The sequence below is a fragment of the Lithobates pipiens genome, unplaced genomic scaffold (assembly GCF_037356315.1).
Source record: "Lithobates pipiens isolate NorthernLeopardFrog02 unplaced genomic scaffold, aLitPip1_a1.2 Scaffold_18, whole genome shotgun sequence".
Taxonomy (NCBI): domain Eukaryota; kingdom Metazoa; phylum Chordata; class Amphibia; order Anura; family Ranidae; genus Lithobates; species Lithobates pipiens.
Window position 1 is genome coordinate 3967642 of NW_027507758.1, and position 14171 is coordinate 3981812.

The window sequence follows — 14171 nt, forward strand, 5'->3', positions numbered from 1 at the left end:
GCTCCGCCCCTTGACTTTCTGCTGTCAAAAGACAGAACTTCAGTGGGCTGTAGAGGTTCTACCATTGGACAGTTGATTGACAGGTGGCACTGACAAGGGGGAAGGGGCAGAGCTTTATGTACAACCCGGGTCCAGGAGCCATAGGGCTCCCAAGGGACACAGGGATCAGCTGGAATATTAAAACAATTACTTGCAGACACCACAAGGGGCAGCACTTCAGTACGGTCACCATAGAAACTTAGGCAGGTTAGGTTTTATAATGTAATAATTTAACACAATCCTGTAATTATAGGAGACAGCAATTCATAAAATATCGATTTTTTTGTCTTATTAATGTTGCTAATATTGCATCTAAATATTCTGATTACTGCTTGTACACACCAAGGTGTGCATTTATAGAATTTTTATATATATATATATATATATATATATATATATATATATATATATATATATATATATATATATATATATATATATATATATATATATATATATATATACACAGAACTATCTATTCTTTGGAAATGCATGCACACCTGTTTTGTGCAAATGGGGGCAACTTCTAATATTATTGTGCTATTTTCTCTGTGGGTCAAATGTTATTCATTGCTTGGGAAAAATATTGCATCATGGCCACTAGATGGAGCTAACATTCAAAACAAATAGGTGTCTATTTTCTATGATCATCTTATCCATCTAGTGGCCATAAAGTGGTATTTTCCTGATTTTTTTTTTTCTGTATGAATGAACAACATTTGACCTTGAGAGGAAATAGCCTAGAAAATTTGACGTTGCCCCCATCCACAAACATTCATGAAGTTTCACAGGATAAATAGCTCTGTAAATTTTGTTTAAAAAATACATCCTGAGACGACACGCGGCAAATTCTGAGGATGATTTACACCAATGTGATGCAAAAAAATAAATAAAATAAAAACAAAAAGCACTTACTGTTCTACTCGTGGGGAGAGGTAAAGTTTGGGGAACACCTGGGTGGCTTCTGCGTCTTCAAAGCTAACAGAGAGCAGAGCGACGTCCTCCCCCGGGTCCTCGTTTGCATCCTATAGAGAGGAAAGGTCGTTCGTTATCAGATCTATCAGACAAACTGGAACACCCGCCTCCTTTACACAAGTGGCGGGGTAAAACCCTACAGATGAGCCACACTTTTACTGCCCCCCAACTGTTCCCCCAGTCACAGCAGGAATTATACCCCCTCTAGTGCCCTTGGAACACCACTGATTCAGGTGAATGGGGCCGTGCTGCAGCCACGTGCAGTGGCAGTGCGGTAAACCGGCATTTGGGGAGAGGGGGGGTTAAAGCAGATAGTGAAAAGCGATCTGAACGTGGATTGCTCTTCAGAGAAGAAACACTAGCGTGAACGAGGGCCTAAGGGCTCATCACAAGCACGGCCTGGGGGGGGGGGGGGGGGGTGCGCTCAGATGTCTTTCAGAGGTGCCTTAACCCTTTACCTGCCGTACTACCTGTGCGGGTGCGGCGTCACAATGCCCGCCAAAAGCGGTGCGCTGCTTAACCACTTCCTGACCCCCCCCCCCCCCCCCTGGCCTTTTTCTGCCACTTTTTATATACATGTTTAAAGCACTATTGTTTGATACAAAATTATTTCTAATTCCCAAGCAGAGACCCTGGAGAATAAAATGGTGAATGTTGCAGTAATTTGTCACATGGTATCTGCGCAGAGGTTTTTGCAAAAACAATTTTTTGGGAAAAAAAATAAATAAAAATAAAAACAAACAATAATAAAAAAAAAAAAATATATATATATATACCTCAATTTATTTGTATAATATGAAAGATGATGTTACACCGAGTACATAGATACCCGACATGTCACACTTTAAAATTGTGCACAGCCGTGGAATGACGACCAACCTAAACAATCTCCATCGGCAACAATTTAAAAGCCTTTACTGGTTACCAGTTTAGATTCACAGAGGAGGTTTAGCGCTAGAAATGTTGCTCTCGCTATAACGTGGCTACACCTTATAATAATGAATACATAAATAGTTCCACTAAAATAAAAAAAATTAATCCCTTACCCCGGTGTTTATTATTCATTTATTATTATTATTATTAATATTATTAATGTATTTATTAATTTTGTTAGCATTAGCCCTTAACTCTGCTGTTTAATAATAATAATTATTATTATTTATGTATTTATTTTATCCCTAACCCCAATATGTTATTTTGCTCCTTACCCCTAACCTGGTGTTTATTAACAGTTTATTACTATTATCAAAAATAATATTATTATTATTTATGTATTTATTTTATCCCTAACCCCAATATGTTATTTTGCTCCTTACCCCTAACCTGGTGTTTATTAACAGTTTATTACTATTATCAAAAATAATATTATTATTTTTATGTATTTATTTTGCTAAGGTTAACCCTTAATCCTGGTGTTTATCAATATATTATTACTATGTATTTATTTATTTATTCCTCTAACCTAGTGTTAATAATAATAATAATAATAATAATAATATTATTATTATTATTATTAATAATAATAATAATAATGATAATAATATTATTATTATTATTATTATTTATGTATTTATTTATTTACTTTATTGTGGTTAACCCCTAACCCAGGTGTTTGTTAATTCCTTTAATATTATTATTAGCATTAATATTATTATTTCTTTAATGTATTTATTTTGTTAGGGTTAAAGTGATTGTAAAGTTGTTGTTTTTTTAAAGTTAAAAAATAACAAACATGTCACACATACCTTCTCTGTATTGGTTTTGCACAGAAAGGCCCGGATCCTCCTCTTCTCGGGTCCCTCTTTGGCGCTCCTGGCCCCTCCCTCCCACTAAGTGCCCCCACAGAAAGCAGCTTGCTATGGGGGGCACCGGAGCCGAATATCGCAGCTCCCTGTGTCCATTCAGACAACGAGCTGCAGCCCAGCCCCACCCCGCCCCTTCCTCTCCTGATTGGCTAACTGACTTTGACTGACAGTAGCGGGTGCCAATGGCGTTGCGCTGCTGTCTCAGCCAATGAGCAGGGGAGTCCAGGCAGCAGAGACATTCCTACAACATCGCTGGATGTAGGGACCACTGGTAAATAATAAAGGAGGGGGGGGGGTCAGAGGGCTTTTTCTGCCTTTACATCCACTTTAACCCTAATATGGGGCACCATTCCTCCCACTGACACCAATGATGGGGCACCATTCCTCCCACTGACACCAATGATGGGGCACCATTCCTCCCACTGACACCAATGATGGGGCACTATTCCTCCCACTGACACCAATGATGGGGCACTATTCCTCCCACTGACACCAATGATGGGGCACTATTCCTCCCACTGATACCAATGATGGGGCACTATTCCCCCCACTGACACCAATGATGGGCACTATTCCTCCCACTGACACCAATGATAGGGCACTATTCCTCCCACTGATACCAATGATGGGGCACTATTCCTCCCACTAACACCAATGATGGGGCACTATTCCCTTTCACGGACACCAATGATAGGGCACTATTCCTCCCACTGACACCAATGATGGGGCACTATTCCTCCCACTGACACCAATGATGGGGCACTATTCCCCCCACTGACACCAATGATGGGGCACTATTCCTCCCACTGACACCAATGATGGGACACTATTCCTCCCACTGATACCAATGATGGGGCACTATTCCTCCCACTGATACCAATGATGGGGCACTATTCCTCCCACTGATACCAATGATGGGGCACTATTCCTCCCACTGATACCAATGATGGGGCACTATTCCTCCCACTGACAGCAATGATGGGACACTATTCCCCCCACTGATACCAATGATGGGACACTATTCCTCCCACTGACACCAATGATGGGGCACTATTCCTCCCACTGACACCAATGATGGGACACTATTCCTCCCACTGATACCAATGATGGGCACTATTCCTCCCACTGACACCAATGATGGGACACTATTCCTCCCACTGATACCAATGATGGGACACTATTCCCCCCACTGATACCAATGATGGGACACTATTTCTCCCACTGACACCAATGATGGGGCACTATTCCTCCCACTGACACCAATGATGGGGCACTATTCCTCCCACTGACACCAATGATGGGGCACTATTCTCCCCACTGACACCAATGATGGGGCACTATTCCTCCCACTGATACCAAGGATGGGGCACTATTCTTCCCACTGACACCAATGATGGGCACTATTCCTCCCACTGACACCAATGATGGGGCACTATTCCTCCCACTGATACCAATGATGGGGCACTATTCCTCCCACTGACACCAATGATGGGGCACTATTCCTCCCACTGACACCAATGATGGGGCACTATTCTCCCCACTGACACCAATGATGGGGCACTATTCCTCCCACTGATACCAAGGATGGGGCACTATTCTCCCCACTGACACCAATGACGGGGCACTATTCCTCCCACTGATACCAAGGATGGGGCACTATTCCTCCCACTGATACCAATGATGGGGCACTATTCCTCCCACTAACACCAATGATGGGGCACTATTCCCTCTCACGGACACCAATGATGGGGCACTATTCCTCCCACTGACACCAATGATGGGGCACTATTCCTCCCACTAACACCAATGATGGGGCACTATTCCCTCTCACGGACACCAATGATGGGGAACTATTCCTCCCACTGATACCAATGATGGGGCACTATTCCTCCCACTGATACCAATGATGGGGCACTATTCCTCCCACTGACACCAATGATGGGGCACTATTCCCCCCACTGACACCAATGATGGGGCACTATTCCCCCCACTGACACCAATGATGGGGCACTATTCCTCCCACTGACACCAATGATGGGACACTATTCCTCCCACTGACACCAATGATGGGGCACTATTCCCCCCACTGACACCAATGATGGGGCACTATTCCCCCCACTGATACCAATGATGGGGCACTATTCTCCTCACTGACACCAATGATGGGCACTATTCCTCCCACTGACACCAATGATGGGGCACTATTCCTCCCACTGATACCAATGATGGGGCACTATTCCTCCCACTGATACCAATGATGGGGCACTATTCCTCCCACTGACACCAATGATGGGGCACTATTCTCCCCACTGACACCAATGATGGGGCACTATTCCTCCCACTGATACCAATGATGGGGCACTATTCCTCCCACTAACACCAATGATGGGGCACTATTCCCTTTCACGGACACCAATGATGGGGCACTATTCCTCCCACTGACACCAATGATGGGGCACTATTCCTCCCACTGACACCAATGATGGGGCACTATTCCCCCCACTGACACCAATGATGGGGCACTATTCCTCCCACTGACACCAATGATGGGACACTATTCCTCCCACTGACACCAATGATGGGGCACTATTCCTCCCACTGACAGCAATGATGGGACACTATTCCCCCCACTAACACCAATGATGGGGCACTATTCCCTTTCACGGACACCAATGATGGGGCACTATTCCTCCCACTGACACCAATGATGGGGCACTATTCCTCCCACTGACACCAATGATGGGGCACTATTCCCCCCACTGACACCAATGATGGGGCACTATTCCTCCCACTGACACCAATGATGGGACACTATTCCTCCCACTGACACCAATGATGGGGCACTATTCCTCCCACTGACACCAATGATGGGACACTATTCCTCCCACTGACACCAATGATGGGGCACTATTCCCCCCACTGATACCAATGATGGGGCACTATTCCTCCCACTGACACCAATGATGGGGCACTATTCTCCCCACTGACACCAATGATGGGCACTATTCCTCCCACTGACACCAATGATGGGGCACTATTCCTCCCACTGATACCAATGATGGGGCACTATTCCTCCCACTGACACCAATGATGGGGCACTATTCCTCCCACTGACACCAATGATGGGGCACTATTCTCCCCACTGACACCAATAATGGGGCACTATTCCTCCCACTGATACCAAGGATGGGGCACTATTCCTCCCACTAACACCAATGATGGGGCACTATTCCCTCTCACGGACACCAATGATGGGGCACTATTCCTCCCACTGACACCAATGATGGGGCACTATTCCTCCCACTAACACCAATGATGGGGCACTATTCCCTCTCACGGACACCAATGATGGGGAACTATTCCTCCCACTGATACCAATGATGGGGCACTATTCCTCCCACTGATACCAATGATGGGGCACTATTCTTCCCACTGACACCAATGATGGGACACTATTCCTCCCACTGACACCAATGATGGGACACTATTCCTCCCACTGACACCAATGATGGGGCACTATTCCCCCCACTGATACCAATGATGGGGCACTATTCCTCCCACTGACACCAATGATGGGGCACTATTCTCCCCACTGACACCAATGATGGGCACTATTCCTCCCACTGACACCAATGATGGGGCACTATTCCTCCCACTGATACCAATGATGGGGCACTATTCCTCCCACTGACACCAATGATGGGGCACTATTCCTCCCACTGACACCAATGATGGGGCACTATTCTCCCCACTGACACCAATGATGGGGCACTATTCCTCCCACTGATACCAAGGATGGGGCACTATTCCTCCCACTAACACCAATGATGGGGCACTATTCCCTCTCACGGACACCAATGATGGGGCACTATTCCTCCCACTGACACCAATGATGGGGCACTATTCCTCCCACTAACACCAATGATGGGGCACTATTCCCTCTCACGGACACCAATGATGGGGAACTATTCCTCCCACTGATACCAATGATGGGGCACTATTCCTCCCACTAACACCAATGATGGGGCACTATTCCTCCCACTGACAGCAATGATGGGACACTATTCCTCCCACTGACACCAATGATGGGGCACTATTCCTCCCACTGACACCAATGATGGGACACTATTCCTCCCACTGACACCAATGATGGGGCACTATTCCTCCCACTGACACCAATGATGGGACACTATTCCTCCCACTGACACCAATGATGGGACACTATTCCTCCCACTGACACCAATGATGGGGCACTATTCCTCCCACTGACACCAATGATGGGACACTATTCCTCCCACTGACACCAATGATGGGGCACTATTCCTCCCACTGACACCAATGATGGGACACTATTCCTCCCACTGACACCAATGATGGGGCACTATTCCTCCCACTGACAGCAATGATGGGACACTATTCCCCCCACTAACACCAAGGATGGGGCACTATTCCCTTTCACGGACACCAATGATGGGGCACTATTCCTCCCACTGACACCAATGATGGGGCACTATTCCTCCCACTGACACCAATGATGGGGCACTATTCCCCCCACTGACACCAATGATGGGGCACTATTCCTCCCACTGACACCAATGATGGGACACTATTCCTCCCACTGACACCAATGATGGGGCACTATTCCTCCCACTGACACCAATGATGGGACACTATTCCTCCCACTGACACCAATGATGGGGCACTATTCCCCCCACTGATACCAATGATGGGGCACTATTCCTCCCACTGACACCAATGATGGGGCACTATTCTCCCCACTGACACCAATGATGGGCACTATTCCTCCCACTGACACCAATGATGGGGCACTATTCCTCCCACTGATACCAATGATGGGGCACTATTCCTCCCACTGACACCAATGATGGGGCACTATTCCTCCCACTGACACCAATGATGGGGCACTATTCTCCCCACTGACACCAATAATGGGGCACTATTCCTCCCACTGATACCAAGGATGGGGCACTATTCCTCCCACTAACACCAATGATGGGGCACTATTCCCTCTCACGGACACCAATGATGGGGCACTATTCCTCCCACTGACACCAATGATGGGGCACTATTCCTCCCACTAACACCAATGATGGGGCACTATTCCCTCTCACGGACACCAATGATGGGGAACTATTCCTCCCACTGATACCAATGATGGGGCACTATTCCTCCCACTGATACCAATGATGGGGCACTATTCTTCCCACTGACACCAATGATGGGACACTATTCCTCCCACTGACACCAATGATGGGACACTATTCCTCCCACTGACACCAATGATGGGGCACTATTCCTCCCACTGACACCAATGATGGGGCACTATTCTCCCCACTGACACCAATGATGGGCACTATTCCTCCCACTGACACCAATGATGGGGCACTATTCCCCCCACTGATACCAATGATGGGGCACTATTCCTCCCACTGACACCAATGATGGGGCACTATTCCCCCCACTGATACCAATGATGGGGCACTATTCCTCCCACTGACACCAATGATGGGGCACTATTCTCCCCACTGACACCAATGATGGGCACTATTCCTCCCACTGACACCAATGATGGGGCACTATTCCTCCCACTGATACCAATGATGGGGCACTATTCCTCCCACTGACACCAATGATGGGGCACTATTCCTCCCACTGACACCAATGATGGGGCACTATTCTCCCCACTGACACCAATGATGGGGCACTATTCCTCCCACTGATACCAAGGATGGGGCACTATTCCTCCCACTAACACCAATGATGGGGCACTATTCCTCCCACTGACACCAATGATGGGGCACTATTCCTCCCACTAACACCAATGATGGGGCACTATTCCCTCTCACGGACACCAATGATGGGGAACTATTCCTCCCACTGATACCAATGATGGGGCACTATTCCTCCCACTAACACCAATGATGGGGCACTATTCCTCCCACTGACAGCAATGATGGGACACTATTCCCCCCACTGATACCAATGATGGGACACTATTCCTCCCACTGACACCAATGATGGGGCACTATTCCCCCCACTGACACCAATGATGGGGCACTTTCCTCCCACCAACACCAATGATGGGGCACTATTCTCCCCACTGACACCAATGATGGGGCACTATTCTCCCCACTGACACCAATGATGGGGCACTATTCCCCCCACTGACACCAATGATGGGGCACTATTCCCCCCACTGACACCAATGATGGGGCACTATTCCTCCCACTGACACCAATGATGAGGCACTATTCCTCCCACTGACACCAATGATGGGACACTATTCCTCCCACTGACACCAATGATGGGGCACTTTCCTCCCACCAACACCAATGATGGGGCACTATTCTCCCCACTGACACCAATGATGGGGCACTATTCTCCCCACTGACACCAATGATGGGGCACTATTCCCCCCACTGACACCAATGATGGGGCACTATTCCCCCCACTGACACCAATGATGGGGCACTTTCCTCCCACCAACACCAATGATGGGGCACTATTCTCCCCACTGACACCAATGATGGGGCACTATTCTCCCCACTGACACCAATGATGGGGCACTATTCCCCCCACTGACACCAATGATGGGGCACTATTCCCCCCACTGACACCAATGATGGGGCACTATTCCTCCCACTGACACCAATGATGGGACACTATTCCTCCCACTGACACCAATGATGGGGCACTATTCCCCCCACTGACACCAATGACGGGGCACTATTCCCCCCACTGACACCAATGATGGGGCACTATTCCCCCCACTGACACCAATGATGGGGCACTATTCCCCCCCCACTGACACCAATGATGGGGCACTATTCCTCCCACTGACACCAATGATGGGGCACTATTCCTCCCACTGACACCAATGATGGGGCACTATTCCTCCCACTGACACCAATGATGGGGCACTATTCCTCCCACTGACACCAATGATGGGGCACTATTCCTCCCACTGACACCAATGATGGGGCACTATTCCCCCCACTGACACCAATGATGGGGCACTATTCCCCCCACTGACACCAATGATGGGGCACTATTCCCCCCCACTGACAGCAATGATGGGGCACTATTCCTCCCACTGACACCAATGATGGGGCACTATTCCTCCCACTGACACCAATGATGGGGCACTATTCCTCCCACTGACACCAATGATGGGACACTATTACTCCCACTGACACCAATGATGGGGCACTATTCCTCCCACTGACACCAATGATGGGACACTATTCCTCCCACTGACACCAATGATGGGGCACTATTCCTCCCACTGACACCAATGATGGGGCACTATTCCTCCCACTGACACCAATGATGGGACACTATTCCTCCCACTGACACCAATGATGGGGCACTATTCCTCCCACTGACACCAATGATGGGACACTATTCCTCCCACTGACACCAATGATGGGGCACTATTACTCCCACTGACACCAATGATGGGACACTATTCCTCCCACTGACACCAATGATGGGGCACTATTCCTCCCACTGACACCAATGATGGGGCACTATTCCTCCCACTGACACCAATGATGGGGCACTATTCCTCCCACTGACACCAATGATGGGACACTATTCCTCCCACTGACACCAATGATGGGGCACTATTCCTCCCACTGACACCAATGATGGGGCACTATTCCTCCCACTGACACCAATGATGGGGCACTATTCCTCCCACTGACACCAATGATGGGGCACTATTACTCCCACTGACACCAATGATGGGACACTATTCCTCCCACTGACACCAATGATGGGGCACTATTCCTCCCACTGACACCAATGATGGGGCACTATTCCTCCCACTGACACCAATGATGGGACACTATTCCTCCCACTGACACCAATGATGGGGCACTATTCCTCCCACTGACACCAATGATGGGACACTATTCCTCCCACTGATACCAATGATGGGGCACTATTCCTCCCATTGACACCAATGATGGGACACTATTCCCCCCACTGATACCAATGATGGGGCACTATTCCTCCCACTGACACCAATGATGGGACACTATTCCTCCCACTGACACCAATGATGGGGCACTATTCCCCCCACTGATACCAATGATGGGGCACTATTCCTCCCACTGACACCAATGATGGGCACTATTCCTCCCACTGACACCAATGATGGGGCACTATTCTCCCCACTGACACCAATGATGGGCACTATTCCTCCCACTGACACCAATGATGGGGCACTATTCCTCCCACTGATACCAATGATGGGGCACTATTCCTCCCACTGATACCAATGATGGGGCACTATTCCTCCCACTGACACCAATGATGGGGCACTATTCTCCCCACTGACACCAATGATGGGGCACTATTCCTCCCACTGATACCAATGATGGGGCACTATTCCTCCCACTAACACCAATGATGGGGCACTATTCCCTCTCACGGACACCAATGATGGGGCACTATTCCTCCCACTGACACCAATGATGGGGCACTATTCCTCCCACTGACACCAATGATGGGGCACTATTCCCTCTCACGGACACCAATGATGGGGAACTATTCCTCCCACTGATACCAATGATGGGGCACTATTCCTCCCACTGATACCAATGATGGGGCACTATTCCTCCCACTGACACCAATGATGGGGCACTATTCCCCCCACTGACACCAATGATGGGGCACTATTCCCCCCACTGACACCAATGATGGGGCACTATTCCTCCCACTGACACCAATGATGGGACACTATTCCTCCTGACACCAATGATGGGGCACTATTCCTCCCACTGATACCAATGATGGGGCACTTTCCTCCCACCAACACCAATGATGGGGCACTATTCTCCCCACTGACACCAATGATGGGGCACTATTCCCCCCACTGACACCAATGATGGGGCACTTTCCTCCCACCAACACCAATGATGGGGCACTATTCTCCCCACTGACACCAATGATGGGGCACTATTCTCCCCACTGACACCAATGATGGGGCACTATTCCCCCCACTGACACCAATGATGGGGCACTATTCCCCCCCACTGACACCAATGATGGGGCACTATTCCCCCCACTGACACCAATGATGGGGCACTATTCCCCCCCCCCCCCACTGACACCAATGATGGGGCACTATTCCTCCCACTGACACCAATGATGGGGCACTATTCCTCCCACTGACACCAATGATGGGGCACTATTCCTCCCACTGACACCAATGATGGGGCACTATTCCTCCCACTGACACCAATGATGGGGCACTATTCCTCCCACTGACACTAATGATGGGGCACTATTCCCCCCACTGACACCAATGATGGGGCACTATTCCCCCCACTGACACCAATGATGGGGCACTATTCCCCCCCACTGACAGCAATGATGGGGCACTATTCCTCCCACTGACACCAATGATGGGGCACTATTCCTCCCACTGACACCAATGATGGGGCACTATTCCTCCCACTGACACCAATGATGGGACACTATTACTCCCACTGACACCAATGATGGGGCACTATTCCTCCCACTGACACCAATGATGGGACACTATTCCTCCCACTGACACCAATGATGGGGCACTATTCCTCCCACTGACACCAATGATGGGACACTATTCCTCCCACTGACACCAATGATGGGGCACTATTACTCCCACTGACACCAATGATGGGACACTATTCCTCCCACTGACACCAATGATGGGGCACTATTCCTCCCACTGACACCAATGATGGGTCACTATTACTCCCACTGACACCAATGATGGGGCACTATTCCTCCCACTGACACCAATGATGGGACACTATTCCCCCCACTGATACCAATGATGGGACACTATTCCTCCCACTGACACCAATGATGGGACACTATTCCTCCCACTGACACCAATGATGGGGCACTATTCCTCCCACTGACACCAATGATGGGACACTATTCCTCCCACTGACACCAATGATGGGGCATTGTTTACTCCAACTGGTTGTAGACCACCCCCCTAAAGTCTGAAGGTCAGTAAACTGGCAACTGGTACATTTTTTGTCGATCGATTTTCACAATCAGCGAAAATGATACAAAGATTTCAGTGGTGCTTTGGGGGGGTTATGATTTTACTTGCTCATGTGTATTACGGTTTATCGTGATTCTCGATCAATTTCGCTATTCACGCTTCAAAATTTGGGTTCCGGGCGTGGCGAGGTGTGGAGGAGATACCATATCAGGATCTGGGTGGGGGATATGGAGGTGTATTGTGAGTATAGAATAGGTTGGGCTCTATAAACAAATCCGACTTCCCATCACCCTCAGATTACTCATTCACCGGCCGCCCACACCGAGGACATCCCACAACCAACATCTCCACCACAGACACATCGAAACGTGGAGACGTGGGACCCTCCAAGGGGATACGTCATCTCAGGAAAGGCCCGTCTGGAGTGAATATCGCTCACACAGAGCGCGGCGTCAGATGATTGTCGTCCTTTCCTATATAGATTTCATGTCTTTGGCTGAACCAACCGATTGTTCAGATTGAAATTTTCTACCAATTGTTATGACCCCCCCACCCCCCACCCCCGAGATGGTGCTGAAGGTATCTGGCTGGGCTTAATCCTCCTCTACACCCCGTACAATAATATATACAGAGCATCCAGAAAGTATTCACAGTGCTTCACTTCTTCCACATTTTGTTATGTTACGGCCTTATTCCAAAATGGATTAAATTCATTATTTTCCCCAAAATTCTACAAACATCCCCCATAATGACAACATGTGAAATGTTTGCAAATTTATTAAAAAAAAAAAAAGGAAAAAAAAAATCCCATGTACACAATTATCACAGGCTCCTCCCATGTACACAAGTATCACAGGCTCCTCCCATGTACACAAGTATCACAGGCTCCTCCCATGTACACAAGTATCACAGGCTCCTCCCATGTACACAAGTATCACAGGCTCCTTCCATGTACACAAGTATCACAGGCTCCTTCCATGTACACAAGTATCACAGGCTCCTTCCATGTACACAAGTATCACAGGCTCCTCCCATGTACACAAGTATCACAGGCTCCTCCCATGTACACAAGTATCACAGGCTCCTCCCATGTACACAAGTATCACAGGCTCCTCCCATGTACACAAGTATCACAGGCTCCTCCCATGTACACAAGTATCACAGGCTCCTCCCATGTACACAAGTATCACAGGCTCCTCCCATGTACACAAGTATCACAGGCTCCTCCCATGTACACAAGTATCACAGGCTCCTCCCATGTACACAAGTATCACAGGCTCCTCCCATGTACATAAGTATCACAGGCTCCTCCCATGTACATA

The 14171-nt window shown here is 48.4% G+C and overlaps 1 protein-coding gene across 4 annotated transcripts in view; it reads right to left on the bottom strand.

The window, feature by feature from the left end:
* LOC143986952 (BRISC and BRCA1-A complex member 2) overlaps positions 1–14171 on the bottom strand; it is a 344474-nt gene that overhangs the window by 177454 nt on the left and 152849 nt on the right. For all 4 annotated transcript variants that reach the window (XM_077485366.1, XM_077485368.1, XM_077485367.1 and 1 more), the window contains exon 7: positions 955–1064. In XM_077485366.1, the coding sequence (XP_077341492.1) occupies positions 955–1064 (110 nt within the window). The remainder of the gene's footprint in view (positions 1–954; positions 1065–14171) is intronic.